The 11757-nt window shown below is 57.3% G+C and overlaps 4 protein-coding genes across 4 annotated transcripts; 2 read left to right on the forward strand and 2 right to left on the reverse strand.

The window, feature by feature from the left end:
• Positions 1 to 326: 326 nt before the first annotated feature.
• Positions 327 to 2858, reverse strand: B0I36DRAFT_355777 (beta-glucosidase; the record flags this gene model as incomplete). The annotated part of the gene is made up of 3 exons (XM_046157469.1): positions 327 to 2264; positions 2322 to 2545; positions 2615 to 2858. 3 exons carry the CDS (start codon positions 2856 to 2858, stop codon positions 327 to 329), a joined length of 2406 nt encoding a protein of 801 aa, XP_046005552.1.
• Positions 2859 to 4156: 1298 nt separating this feature from the next.
• B0I36DRAFT_338927 (uncharacterized protein) lies at positions 4157 to 6696 on the reverse strand. Its single transcript, XM_046155847.1, has 3 exons — positions 5951 to 6696; positions 5000 to 5883; positions 4157 to 4870 (listed from the first exon to the last, which is right to left on the reverse strand). Exons 1-3 carry the CDS (start codon positions 6612 to 6614, stop codon positions 4583 to 4585), a joined length of 1836 nt encoding a protein of 611 aa, XP_046005553.1. The 5' UTR covers positions 6615 to 6696; the 3' UTR covers positions 4157 to 4582.
• Positions 6697 to 7165: 469 nt separating this feature from the next.
• On the forward strand, positions 7166 to 8768 carry B0I36DRAFT_255799 (uncharacterized protein; the record flags this gene model as incomplete). Its single annotated transcript, XM_046150905.1, has 6 exons — positions 7166 to 7493; positions 7566 to 7678; positions 7742 to 7860; positions 7935 to 7964; positions 8045 to 8534; positions 8613 to 8768. The coding sequence occupies 6 exons, from the start codon at positions 7166 to 7168 to the stop codon at positions 8766 to 8768; spliced, it is 1236 nt and encodes a 411-aa protein (XP_046005554.1).
• Positions 8769 to 9122: 354 nt separating this feature from the next.
• B0I36DRAFT_50560 (heterokaryon incompatibility protein-domain-containing protein) lies at positions 9123 to 10437 on the forward strand. Its single transcript, XM_046162979.1, has 3 exons — positions 9123 to 9295; positions 9361 to 9619; positions 9718 to 10437. The coding sequence occupies exons 1-3, from the start codon at positions 9233 to 9235 to the stop codon at positions 10299 to 10301; spliced, it is 906 nt and encodes a 301-aa protein (XP_046005555.1). The 5' UTR covers positions 9123 to 9232; the 3' UTR covers positions 10302 to 10437.
• The last annotated feature ends 1320 nt before the right edge of the window (positions 10438 to 11757 follow it).

An 11757-nucleotide genomic window follows, 5' to 3' on the forward strand; every position in this document is an offset into this window, starting at 1 on the left:
CTCCATCGTCACCAAAAAGGCGCATTACTATTTCTGGGTGGGGGTTGCCAGCGCCACGTCAAAAGACAGTTGCGCACTAGATGTTCTAGACCTTCCACAGGATTACTGATAATTGCCCCACGGTGCATTCCAATACCAAGTGAATCTAGATAAGAAGACCACACGTTTCCGGTCGACAAACCATGCATGTGCATTTATTGTCATCATCAATCCCGTATCATTATTGCTCAGCCGATCATTTCAACTAACAGCTAGACTCTACTGTCTGTACCTATCGCCAAACACATCAGGACTACCTCCATCAGTGACATTCCTACCCCCTGTAACTAGTGTCCTCCAACCAGCGGCATCTGATAACCCTGCCCCGTCTGATACACCTGGCCCGTCTGGCCGTAGACGTTCTGGTACTTGCGCTCGCCCGTCATCTGCGGCCACTGCTCGAGGGTTAGCTCGTCGCCCGTGAGGGTAAAGTTCCACGTCGTCTGCGTCGGCACGTCGACCAGCAGGCTGTACTCGCCCGGGTAGAGCACCAGGTTGCCCTGCTCGTCGTGGCGGCCCAGGCTGCCGAGCGTGAGGTTCAGCTGGGCCGTGGCACAACCGCCGCCGGGGGGGATGGCAAAGAGCCGCTCGTAGGCGACGAGCCTCTTGATGGGTCGGGGTTCCGGCCCGTGCGCGCCGGCTATGAAGCCCAGCTTGACAAAGTCCGAGGTGACGCTGCCGGTGTTGTTGACGGTGACGGGCACCGTCTGGAAGGGGCACAGGTCCTTGTACGCCTCGGAGCAGGCGTCCGCCAGGCTGGGGATGGCCCAGCGGGTCTGCGTGGGCGCGCCGGCGGCATCAATGGTCGCGGTGAAGTTGGTGTAGTGCAGACCAAAGCCGAAATCGACGACCGACGCGTTGTACCACATGTATGTGCGCCCCGGGTTGCCCGTGGTGGCGTTGGGGCGAAGGCTCATGTCGGTCATGGGCACCTGGTTGACATAGTCCTCCGGGTACTGCGTGACGGGCAGCCGGCCGGCCGGGGCGGTCTTGCCGGTGAGGATGTTGGCAATCGCGTCGCCGCCGCTCTGGCCTGGGAAGCCGGCCCAGAGGATGGCGCTGACGTTGGGGTGGTTGAGGAACGGCGTGTCGTCGAGCTGGTCGCCCATCTGCAGCAGGATAAAGGGCTTGCCGAGGCCGGCCAGCTGGGTCATAATATCACGACGTTCCCCTGACCAGCGAATAAGATCACGGTCGTCGGACTCGCCGCTGTTGGAGCCGTCCACGTAGACAATGATATCGGAGGCGTTGGCCGCACGCAGGGCCGGCGGGTAGCCGTCGGTCGTTGGGTCGCCGGGGCTGCCCGAATAGAGCGCGTTGACATTGGGAAGGTCGCGGATGCCCATGTATGGTGAGCGCAGAAAAGGGGCAACGCCCGCATAGTTGCCCTGGAGAGTCGTCGTGGCGTTGGCCCAGCCTCCTATCACGGCTATAGTCGTGTTGCGGTCAGTCGGGAGTTGAAGCGGCAGCACCCCGTCGTTTTTGATGAGCACAATGCCCTCCTCGGCCGCCCGCAGCGCCAGGTCCTGACTACTCTTGGTATTAACGTCGGCATAAGTCAGGGCACGGTATGGCTGTCCCGCGGGAGGGTCGAACATGCCCAGGCGGATCTGAGCCGAGTACAGGCGGATCAGGGCCCGGTCGATGGCCGTGTCGTTGAAGAGCCCTTGCTGGTACGCCTCGGGCAGGTGTAGAGCGTAGTAGGTGCCGCAGTCAAGATCAGTGCCGGCGACAAGGGCATCGGCGGCCGCTCCTGCGCGGGTCGACGAGTGGTTGTGTGGGCTGTAGATGTTCTGGATGCTGTCGCAATCGGACGTGACATAGAAGTTCTCGTCGGTCCAGTTCCAGTGCTTGCGCAGCACGTCTTGCAGGATGTAGCTGTCGGCACAGGTTGGCACGCCGTTGAGCGCGTTGTACGAGCACATGATGGAGGCGACGCGGGCGTCACGAGCGCATGCCTGGAATGGCTGCATAAAGTACTCGTTGAGCTCCTGCGGGCTGATGACGGCGTTAAAGCCATAGCGCTCGTTACCAAGCCAATTTTCAATATCGTAGCCGGCAAAGTGCTTGCACGTGGCCACCACCTTGACGTACTGGTCCCCAATCTGGCCCTGCAGGCCCCGGATCAGGGCCTTGACGTACGACTTGATGTGGAACGTGTCCTCGCCTGGCGTCTCTTGGCCGCGGCCCCAGCGTGGGTCACGATACGGGTTAATGTTGGGAGTCTGCCACAGGGTACATATCTGTTAGCAAATCTAGCTCATCTTCGGCCTCTTTCTCACATCGGAGTAGCGACGAACCCAGTAGTCGAGTCCTGACCGGTTGGCATTGTTGAAGGCGCGAGCCTCGGTGCTCACTACCGTGGCCACCGCCTCGATCAGCGCATCGTTAAACGCTGCTCCCATGAGGATTGGTTGGGGGAAGGAAGTGGCCGACGAGTAGTCCATCGACGCGTTCTTGTTGAAGTTGACGCCCGGGCTCGACGCTACACCGTGCAGAGCCTCCTCTGCGAGAACGACATCATATCAGCATCTGCTCAAAAGTGTAGCTCTCCTCCTGCAATTTGAATACTCACGCCACCACTCATAGCTTGGCAGTCCGAGACGCGGCACACCAGGCGAGGTGTTGATGACCAAGTTGAACTTCTCCTCGTTGGTGAAGGCAGCCACGAGTGCCGCCGCTCGGTCTGCCACGCTCGCCCCGGTGTTGCAGACTGTGTTGTTCGAGAGCGGCCCATTTGCGCAGTCGGGAAACAGGTGGCCAGCGGCCGCCGCTCCCGAGACCAGCAGACTCGCGCTCCACAAGGTCTTGATCGCCATCTTTTGTGTGGATAGGCTCTTGTCAGCGTCTCAAAATGTAGATGTTGTGGTTCAACGAGCTGTCGGCGAAGCTGATCCCAAGCTTTATATGCCCGGTCCGACGTCGCTACGTTGCTTGCTCGCCTCGTTGTCACCCACACCGGCGGCCCCTGGTCTGCTTGTCACCGGCCGCCGAGCGTCCCTGTGCTTGGGCTCGAAGTCGCAGCAGATTCGCTCAGACCTTGTCTGATCTCAGTAATGATTTGCAGCTTCTGAGCTGCTGCTGCTGTACTCTGGAGGCCTCGGAACCCGGCTGAATATGCCAAGAGATTTAACCGGTAGACAACGTCCACACCGCAGACAGGGCCCTAACGTCGTAGATGTGTAAAAGGCCCGAGTTCGCTTCTGCGCTAGCAAGTTCCTCTCGGGTGGCTGGTGTGCTACGTTAAGCTCGGTAAGAAAAAGGTTTGCAGCGAGCTGCAGTCTATGACGACGCGTACCCCAAACCCAATTCAGCCTGAAGTTTATGCCGTGGTGCGAGTGCGGAGGTGTGGGGAAGAAGAACTTGGGGCAGCCCGCCAGAAAAAGAAAGACCGGTGGAGAAGCTTTTCGTCCTGCTTGATGGCCTGGGCTCTTCCCGCGGAGGACTGCCCAATCATGCGATGCCGGCAAGGCAGAGGTGTAATACCTGTCTTGAGACCAGCCGCTCATACTTGCCGTGACAGTTCGGCTGGGGCCGCTTTAGCGCGAATGACAGTGCCTTCATATCCGGGCCTGCCGGGCAAGAAGCTACGGGCACAGTGATGTGTTCCGTCGTCACTCCTGTTCTGGATAATGACGCGAACGGGCAGCTTCCAGGATAGCCAAGACCAGGGGTCTCGGGAAGTTCCTCTTTGTTGGTACCTGGGATCATTGCCACATAGGTAGCTCACGAGTCCCCACAACCGGCACTTCGCACCTTGATGACCCTTGCCGTGGCCTCGCCCAACCACGATACTGCCCGCATCTACTCCCACATGGGCTTCACTTGGGCTTGGAAATAACTGCAACGGCCATGTCGGGCATGCTACTATTCACGTAATTCAGGCACAATGAACAAGCCCAACAGGCACAGTCATTAAAGTTGTGCCTGACGATTCTAAATCATGTTGCGAGTAACACTACCCATGCTTGGACAGGGATTCGTGCTTCGCACACCGCTTGTTGACCTTATTTCCAAATATTGAAGCATTTCATAGCAACAAAGCTTGAATCGCGGCTCAAGAGCTCTAGTAGGACCCTATCCTGTGTCCAGTATCCGGACTACAGCATTTTGTACACCTGGCGAGTTGTGCTCCTGCCCTGAAATCTCTTGCATAATCCTACAGCGCGGGTTTGTCCGCCTTTTATTATGGCCAGTAGTAGCAGGTCTGATCACTGCGGTGCTGGAATCCGTCTCGTGCAGGAACTTTGACTTCACCAAGCTGCTGACGACAACCCTATCAATGGCTGGGCTACCGAATATCGTGGCCCATCTACGCTACTCCTGCAGCGGGATGGCCAAATGCATGTCACAGGGAAAGGGGGCAATGTCGAGACGCAGCTGCGGCATCTGACGAATTCACATATGGCCTATGAAGTCTTGAGCGCAGAGATATCCTCTCGTTTCTCGGGATCCCGGGCTCCCCGCTAGGCTCTCGATGACACGGGCCGATCGTAGCAGGCATGACGATCCCCTCTGCTATGTCTATGCAATGTATACGCAGCTACGGAAGATCCATGTATCTGACCGTCTCGGCCAAGTCGCTCGCACGCGATGCTAACCACGAACCGTCGTGGTTGTCAAACTCCCATGGCTCGACGTGTGCCGGGGCAAGGTCATTTTGCGGTTCCGAGCACGAGGACGGGGACGGGACCGTGTCCTGGCCAGTGTTCAGGTTGCGCTCGAGCAGATATCGCAGCATCCAGCCGTCCAAACGATGTGTGTTCTTTGGTGAAGAAGATCTTGACGACCAGAGGACGCAGGTGTTTTGGAACGTCACCAGCCGGGAGACCTGCCGTGGAGAAGAGAGCCAATGTCAGAACGGGTTTCACGTTGGCTCTGAAGAAGCACATTTGCAGGAGGGCGGAACGTGACGGTTGCAGCAGCACAGGAAGGAATGAAAAGGGAGGCCAGTACGCACCATGGCAGAAGTAGCTGGCCAGTACCTCCGCAGCTCCATCAGCGCCTCAAAGTTGGCCTGGAGCGCGTCCCGTGCAGCCTCAAGCTCAGTGGCGTCCCCAAAGAGCAGCGTGTGCAAGAGGACCGAGGATGACACGGTCGCCAGGTGCCCGATCATCGGGAAGATAGGCTCGCAGTCCCTGAGCTGCCGTGCACGGCGCAGGAGAGAGCTGAATGCGGAAGCGTTGTGTTTGCACCGTTCGACGTAGACTTTGTAGGATTCCGGGGACGTTGTATCCTCCTCCTCCTTCTTGTGCTGGTGCCTTTTCCTCGGTCGATTGCGGGCTTGGGTGTCATTGCTGCCTTCGAGGAATCGAAAGTACAGCAGCGTGGCGAAGTAGTGGTATGCCATATGCATGAGCACGAACGAGGCACCCGAGCCACGTTCCTGGTGACGATGGATATTGTCCATGCTCATTTCGTAGCCCGGTGGCAGCCCTTGCTTCCAATCCTCGAGCCGGCCAGAGAGAACTTCTACCTCCCGGTCCAGCTCGGTAGTCGTGGCTCCGCCGGCGGCCACCCGCCGGTTCAAGTCCTGTATCAGCTCAAACAGCGTGCTAAGCCGTATTTTCTGCGCAAAGGGACCGGGCCTGCAGGCCTGGCCCTGTGGCGGGGCCGGATGGTTCACTGGCAGCGTCAGGAAATCGGCCTCGTCCATGGGCAGATCGATAACAATGGGCTGGTGCTTGATAGGGCTGAGCACGCCCAGGCCCGAGACACACCAGTTGTCGGACAGGTAGAGCGTCCACCATGCTCTTCTCCTCATCTCGGCCACGACCAGCGGGGTGGATCTCTGGGTGTCGAGGGAGTTGAGCCGGAGGACATCAGCCATGGCTGAGGCGATGCCTGGAAACAAGCGTGATTGTCAGCTTCCAACATGTCTCGTAAGTGAGGAACGGAACAAATCACTGACGGTGATACAGCGCCTCAGCCGCGTTTGACGAATCAATGCACACGGTCTTTATCAGGATGCAGGCCTGTACGTGTTCGAGGCAGACGTCCTCGATGCCGAGCTGCAGGAGGCGCTTCGCTTCGGCCACCAATCGCGGTTCGCGGGCTCGCGTGTCCGGGTTGGCGGAGTACCGGCACCCGATGGCACATATTGCGTACAGCAGGCATCGTTTCAGGGTGCCTCCCTGGACTTGTGATCGCAGCGTCGCAGGGTGGAAGAGGCTGTGCGGACGGCCATTGTTGATCTTGCTGAGGTAGAGCTCAACCATTTCCATCGCCGTGCCCGGGGAGAGCTCAAGGGGTACAGGGGAGGGTTCTTGTCCCTGGCTGTGCTGGGCTTGCGGATTGGTCGCTTCCACTGTTATCTGTGATGCCAACTCAGCAACCGGTGGGATTCTGGCGTGGGCCTTTGGGAGTAGTGGCGGTGGCTGGCCATGCGGACGGGGCTGTTGGTGTCGTATGTCGCCCTCACATGCCAGACGCCTGCTCCGGCACGTTTCGCAGGGTTCGCCGGGCCCGTTCCGCCTGCATCGTCTCTTTGTCTCGCGACACTGTCGGCATGAGCGTGCGAGTCTCATCGCATATACCGTCCAGCTTGCTGCTTGGTCAGCACAGCACCCAGTCATGCAGGAGGGGCCAGGTCCTCGATGGCGACAAGTTCCACGTGCTGGTGCACGGTCCACAACTTGAGGGCAAGCTGATATAGCGAAATCCGGCTCGGAACAACGGAAGAGCGCTCATGACGCGCGGAGTCAGACAGGATGTTCCATAGCGACTGGGTTCGGCCGGCTTAAGTCAGCGCGGACAGGCAGGTCGGGGGACGGCCGGAGTTGCGGGATTGGAGTCTTGTGATTGGATGCTTACTCCGCCAGACTCGGTGTCTAGCGCTGCAGGCGACCCCTGCGACCTCTTTATTGCTCATTCGGTGCTGCCCATGATTCTAAACTTGCCTTGCACAGGCGTGCCAGGAGCAAAACAGAGATATTATGGCTAGAACATTATTTGGTGAGCCCCGGGCGAAAGTGATGGCCCATGAGATACTCAGGCAGCCTTCCTGATGATATAAAAAGCGTTCACTGCCCAGGTTGAAGTCTCCATCTCGCTTGAATCAGTCTCCTTCACGAAACAGCCCAAGACCGCAAAACATCCTTACAAATCAGTATACACCCTCACAACAATGTCTTCCCTCTTCAACCTCATAACTGTCGGCAGCAAGAGCAGTGGCAACTTCACCCTGGACAACAGAATCGTCATGGGCGCGCTGACACGAAACCGCTGCGTGGACGACCTGAAGCCCGGTCCTGCACAAGTTCGGCACTATGCCGAGCGTGCCCGGTACGGCGCGGGTCTCATCATCTCAGAGGCCACCTTGGTCGACTGGTCCGGGACATTGTGGCCCAACGCGCCCGTCATGATTAACGAGGACCACGCCGCGGCGTGGCGCAATGTGGTGGATGCCGTGCACGCTGCCGGCGGCAGGATGTACCTTCAGGCTCTGCATGTGGGTATGCTACTCCTTGATGGCCCCTATCCGCGCGATTTGCGTCTGCTCATGCTCAAATTTTTTCTCGTGATAGGTCGGGTGCAGAATGATCAGGACCCCTTGATGCAGAGGACTGGCACGCGGGTCCTGGCGCCATCCAATATCCCCGTTACCGGCGGAAAATATCGCCATATTCCTGGGGATCCGGTCCGTTTTCACATTGCCTTTCTGGAATCTTATACTTGACTAACAGTCGGGATACAATCAAAGGGTCACACAAGAAACTTGAAGGTCATCGACGACCCAAGAACAATTCTGGAGACGTACCGCAACTCCATCACGTTGGCCAAATCAGCCGGCTTCGACGGCGTCGAGCTCCATGCTGGGGGGTAGGCATTCGAAAGAAAGTTGATGCACACAGATAAACACGACCATGTTGACTTTTCATTCCTTGTGTCCGCAGCGGTTATCTTCCCCACCAATTTCTGAATGCGTAACTATTAGCCCTATCTAATCATACCCCGTCATTGACTCCCGTGCCTGATCAATTTCTCTGCTTTTCCGAGCAAATAGCAGCAGCAACCATCGCACTGACGCCTACGGCGGCTCCGTCGCGAACCGGTGCCGATTCCTCCTCGAGCTGGTCGACGTGGCCAGCCAAGTCTACGACTCGTGCCCCGAGCGCATCTGCGTGAAGATCACCCCGGCAGGGGTCTACAACGACTCCATCACCACCTACGACGAAATGCAGGCCACGTACGGCTACCTCATCCCGGAGCTGCTCAAGCGCAAGATCGGGATCGTGTGCATCTCGCGCCACGGGGCACACTTTGACGCCGACCTCATCGCGACGTCGGGCGTCGCTGGCCGGCCGAAACTGGACAAGTTTGCGTTACCAGACGGGTACGATCCCGTGCTGGACTTTGGCAGGCTGGTCAAGTTTGAGGGCAGCCCGACCTTGTTGATGGCGAATCAGGGGTATACACCCGAGGAGGGGGCGAGGCTTGTGGCGGAGGGCAAGATCGACTTGTTCCAGATCGGGAGGGCGTTCATATACAATCCGGTGAGGCTGTCTCCTTTTCTCCTCGTCCTTTCTGCCACCGCAGTGAAGTGTGACGCTGAATGGCTAATGCGCGTGTAGGACCTCGTCGCACGTATCAGGCACGGCGTCCCGCTTGCCACCAACGGCAGGGGTAGCTCGGTCGCATACGGGCCCTTTGAGACGCCGGACGAGAACTACAATGACTGGCCGGTTGCGACGGAGGTTCCGGCCCCGGAGAATGTGGCAGAGGTCTAATAACAGCACGCATGTTAGCACTGTTGATTCAACCCAAGGAAAAAGCCATGCGCTTCATATGTTGCCGTGCTGATTTTCTGATTCTTTGACAACGTTCGAGCCTTTTTTCCCGTTTCGTGTATAATCACCATTTTCATGGGCGCGTCCACGACAAGTTAATCCGATCGCTGGTTCCTTTGCGGGAAGAGCAGAGAGCAGTTGACAGGACAACTCGAGTCCCCCTAAAAGCCGCCTGCCGTGGGCTCGCTCTGTAGCCGCGCCGATCGGGCAGTGTCGTCTCGACCAGGCTTGCACGACGCGGGGCTGCCTGCATGACTGTCAGCCGCCCCCAAATGATAGCCACCATGCCCCTCTCTCCTCTTTGCACTTCCCAAACAGTCTGGCAGCACACTTCATTCAACTAGCATCTCAAAGAAACATCCGCCACTGTGCTCTGCGACGTTTGCATAAATGCTTTGGAAGGGATGTGGGACCCCACGCGAACTCCGCGGCTCGGTCTCGTCAAAGACTTCCCTCGAAGTTTTGCTGTAAGCAGCCCATTGCGCGGCATCGCCACCATTGCCAAATCATCGGACCTAACTCTGTGGTACAGGCTGAAGACTATGTACCCGGCCTGCCTTTCGTGTTTGGGCATCACAAGGACGAGCAGTCATGGGAGGCTTCGCGCAGGCAGGGTTGTACCATCTGTGCCCCGCATTGTAGGGCCAGTGCGTGGGCGGCAGGCTCTCTCAAGAAGATGGGGTTCTTCTCCGTCTTCCATCTTGCTTTACACAGACTTGACCACGGCGAAGGTCCGAGGGTGGTTCTTAATTTGGACAGTCGTATAGCATGCACACTGATCCCATTCCAGGGTATGTCAGTTCCAAGGTCATCTTCATTCGTGAACATATGCCAACAAACGACCATGGTATATAAATCGTTGACGATCAAGCGTTGCATTCCGCTTCAGACTGTTTGTCTAGCCCAGGTTTCAATTTCAACATCGGCGACGAAACCGGCGACGAGCGCACTTGGAGGACAATAGAAAACTGGTTGGCTCGGTGTCGAACCACCCACGGCAACTGCGCCCGGGACCATCGGCGGTCTGCGGCGTCGAAATCATTCCGGCCGACACGGCTTCTCGAGCTTACAACAGACCACAAATATCGGCTTGTGATGGGAGACCATTGCCAGCCTGCCCTCCAATATGCAGCACTCAGCCATTGCTGGGGTCAGCAAGACACGGCGAGCCTTCTGATGCTGGCACAGTCCACAGCCCCTTCTCTACAGAATGGTCAGCCGATCTCTTCGCTGCCGAAAACATTCCGGGACGCCAGTGTTGTGGCACGAAGGTTGGGGGTCAACTATCTGTGGATAGATCGACTCTGCATCTTCCAGGACGATGCTTCAGACTGGCAGCGGGAGGCTGCCACCATGTGCGATGTCTACCGGCACGCCTACTTCAGCATCGCCGCGCTTGGGGCCAGAAACAGCGATGGGGGTGCTTCTTTCGGCGGCATCCGGAGCAGCTCCTGCCCACGCTTGTGCAATTGAAGCTCGGAGAGCGACAACGTCAAACGAGCTTTGTGACCAGTAGCGACATTGAACGTGCTTGGTTGGGCTTATTCAGGGGAGAGCCCCTGATACAAAGGTCTTGGGTGGTTCAAGAGCGTGTTTTGGCAGCAAGGACAATATACTTCGGGTCTCAACAGGTCTACTGGGAATGCCATGGCTTCACTGGCACCGAGATACTTCCAGAGATACCCCTCTCGCGAATCCAAGGGCTTTACCAAGGACTCGTCCTCCATAAGAGAACAGAGGATGCTTCATCGGCGCCTTGGAAGCTGTTGCTGGACAGACACTATGGGACGCATGTGCACGGCTCCCACGCCGCGCTCTACACCCAGTGGCGAGAAATCGCGCAAGACTACACAAAAAAGCAGTTGACCTTCCCAGGGGATAAGCTCGTGGCCATCTCGGGGCTGGCCAAGGAGATCCGGGCCAGGCTCCACGATAGCATCCCACGTCCGTACAGGTATCTGGCTGGCCATTGGGAGAGCGACATCATCAACTCTCTGGGATGGTTCAGTGTGTTGGGGGCCACGCGGTCTCCTTCTTACAGAGCACCATCATGGTCATGGGCATCGATGGACGGGTTTATTATAGTGCCTCAATTTATCCCAGAACCTAGGGATCATCTTTTAACCACGCGCTATCTGTCCGCGAAGATAGAGCTGGAGAATCCACACGATGACACGGGAGCAATCAAATATGCAGCGCTTAAGATCATTGGTCCTTGCGCTGCATTGATAGCCGGCAAGAAGGATCACGGCTGGAAGGTCAAGCGCATCGAAAGCCTGAACAGAAAAGTCCACGCACCAACTCTCCCAGCAGAAGATGGAGACTCGAGAGCAATCATCCGGTTCGACCAGGCCACTGACCTTTGGAAGAAGTCTCTGCTGCTCTGGTTGAGTGTCGAGCATCGTACGGACTCCTGTTATCTTGGTGTCGGCCTTGTCCTGGTAAGAGCCAACCCAGGCACATTTCGCAGGGTTGGTCTTTGCGAGAAAGAATTCAGATCTATGGACGAAGCCGCTATGTTCAGCAAAAATTTCGATCGCAGGTGTATTGTCATCGTCTGATACTGCACAAGGCGCCATATGGTCGCAAGTTGTTGTCGGCGACAGCTATCGACACGGAACGCTACCGTGTTATTTACAAGCTTGAGTGAGATAGTGGCTAGTGACAAGGATGCTTCAGCGGGCCTGCGCTAGGTTCACTGAGTCTTGCACTTGCCGGCTGGAAGATTTGCGAGCAGCTGACATCATCCAAAGAGCACGCCCAAGATGGGGAACGACTGGTTTTGAGATCGCGTTCGTGATCAAGGTCTGCATTACTGTCTCCCTGATGCCTCCTCATCGGGATCACTCCTGTAACGCCACAACAGGTTGATCCCATACTCCAGCTGACGTGCCAGCCTGTGCTGGTGTCGAGATCTTGACGTGCTCCT

Source organism: Microdochium trichocladiopsis, assembly GCF_020744255.1.
Source record: "Microdochium trichocladiopsis strain MPI-CAGE-CH-0230 chromosome Unknown B0I36scaffold_13, whole genome shotgun sequence".
Classification (NCBI taxonomy): Eukaryota; Fungi; Ascomycota; class Sordariomycetes; order Xylariales; family Microdochiaceae; genus Microdochium; species Microdochium trichocladiopsis.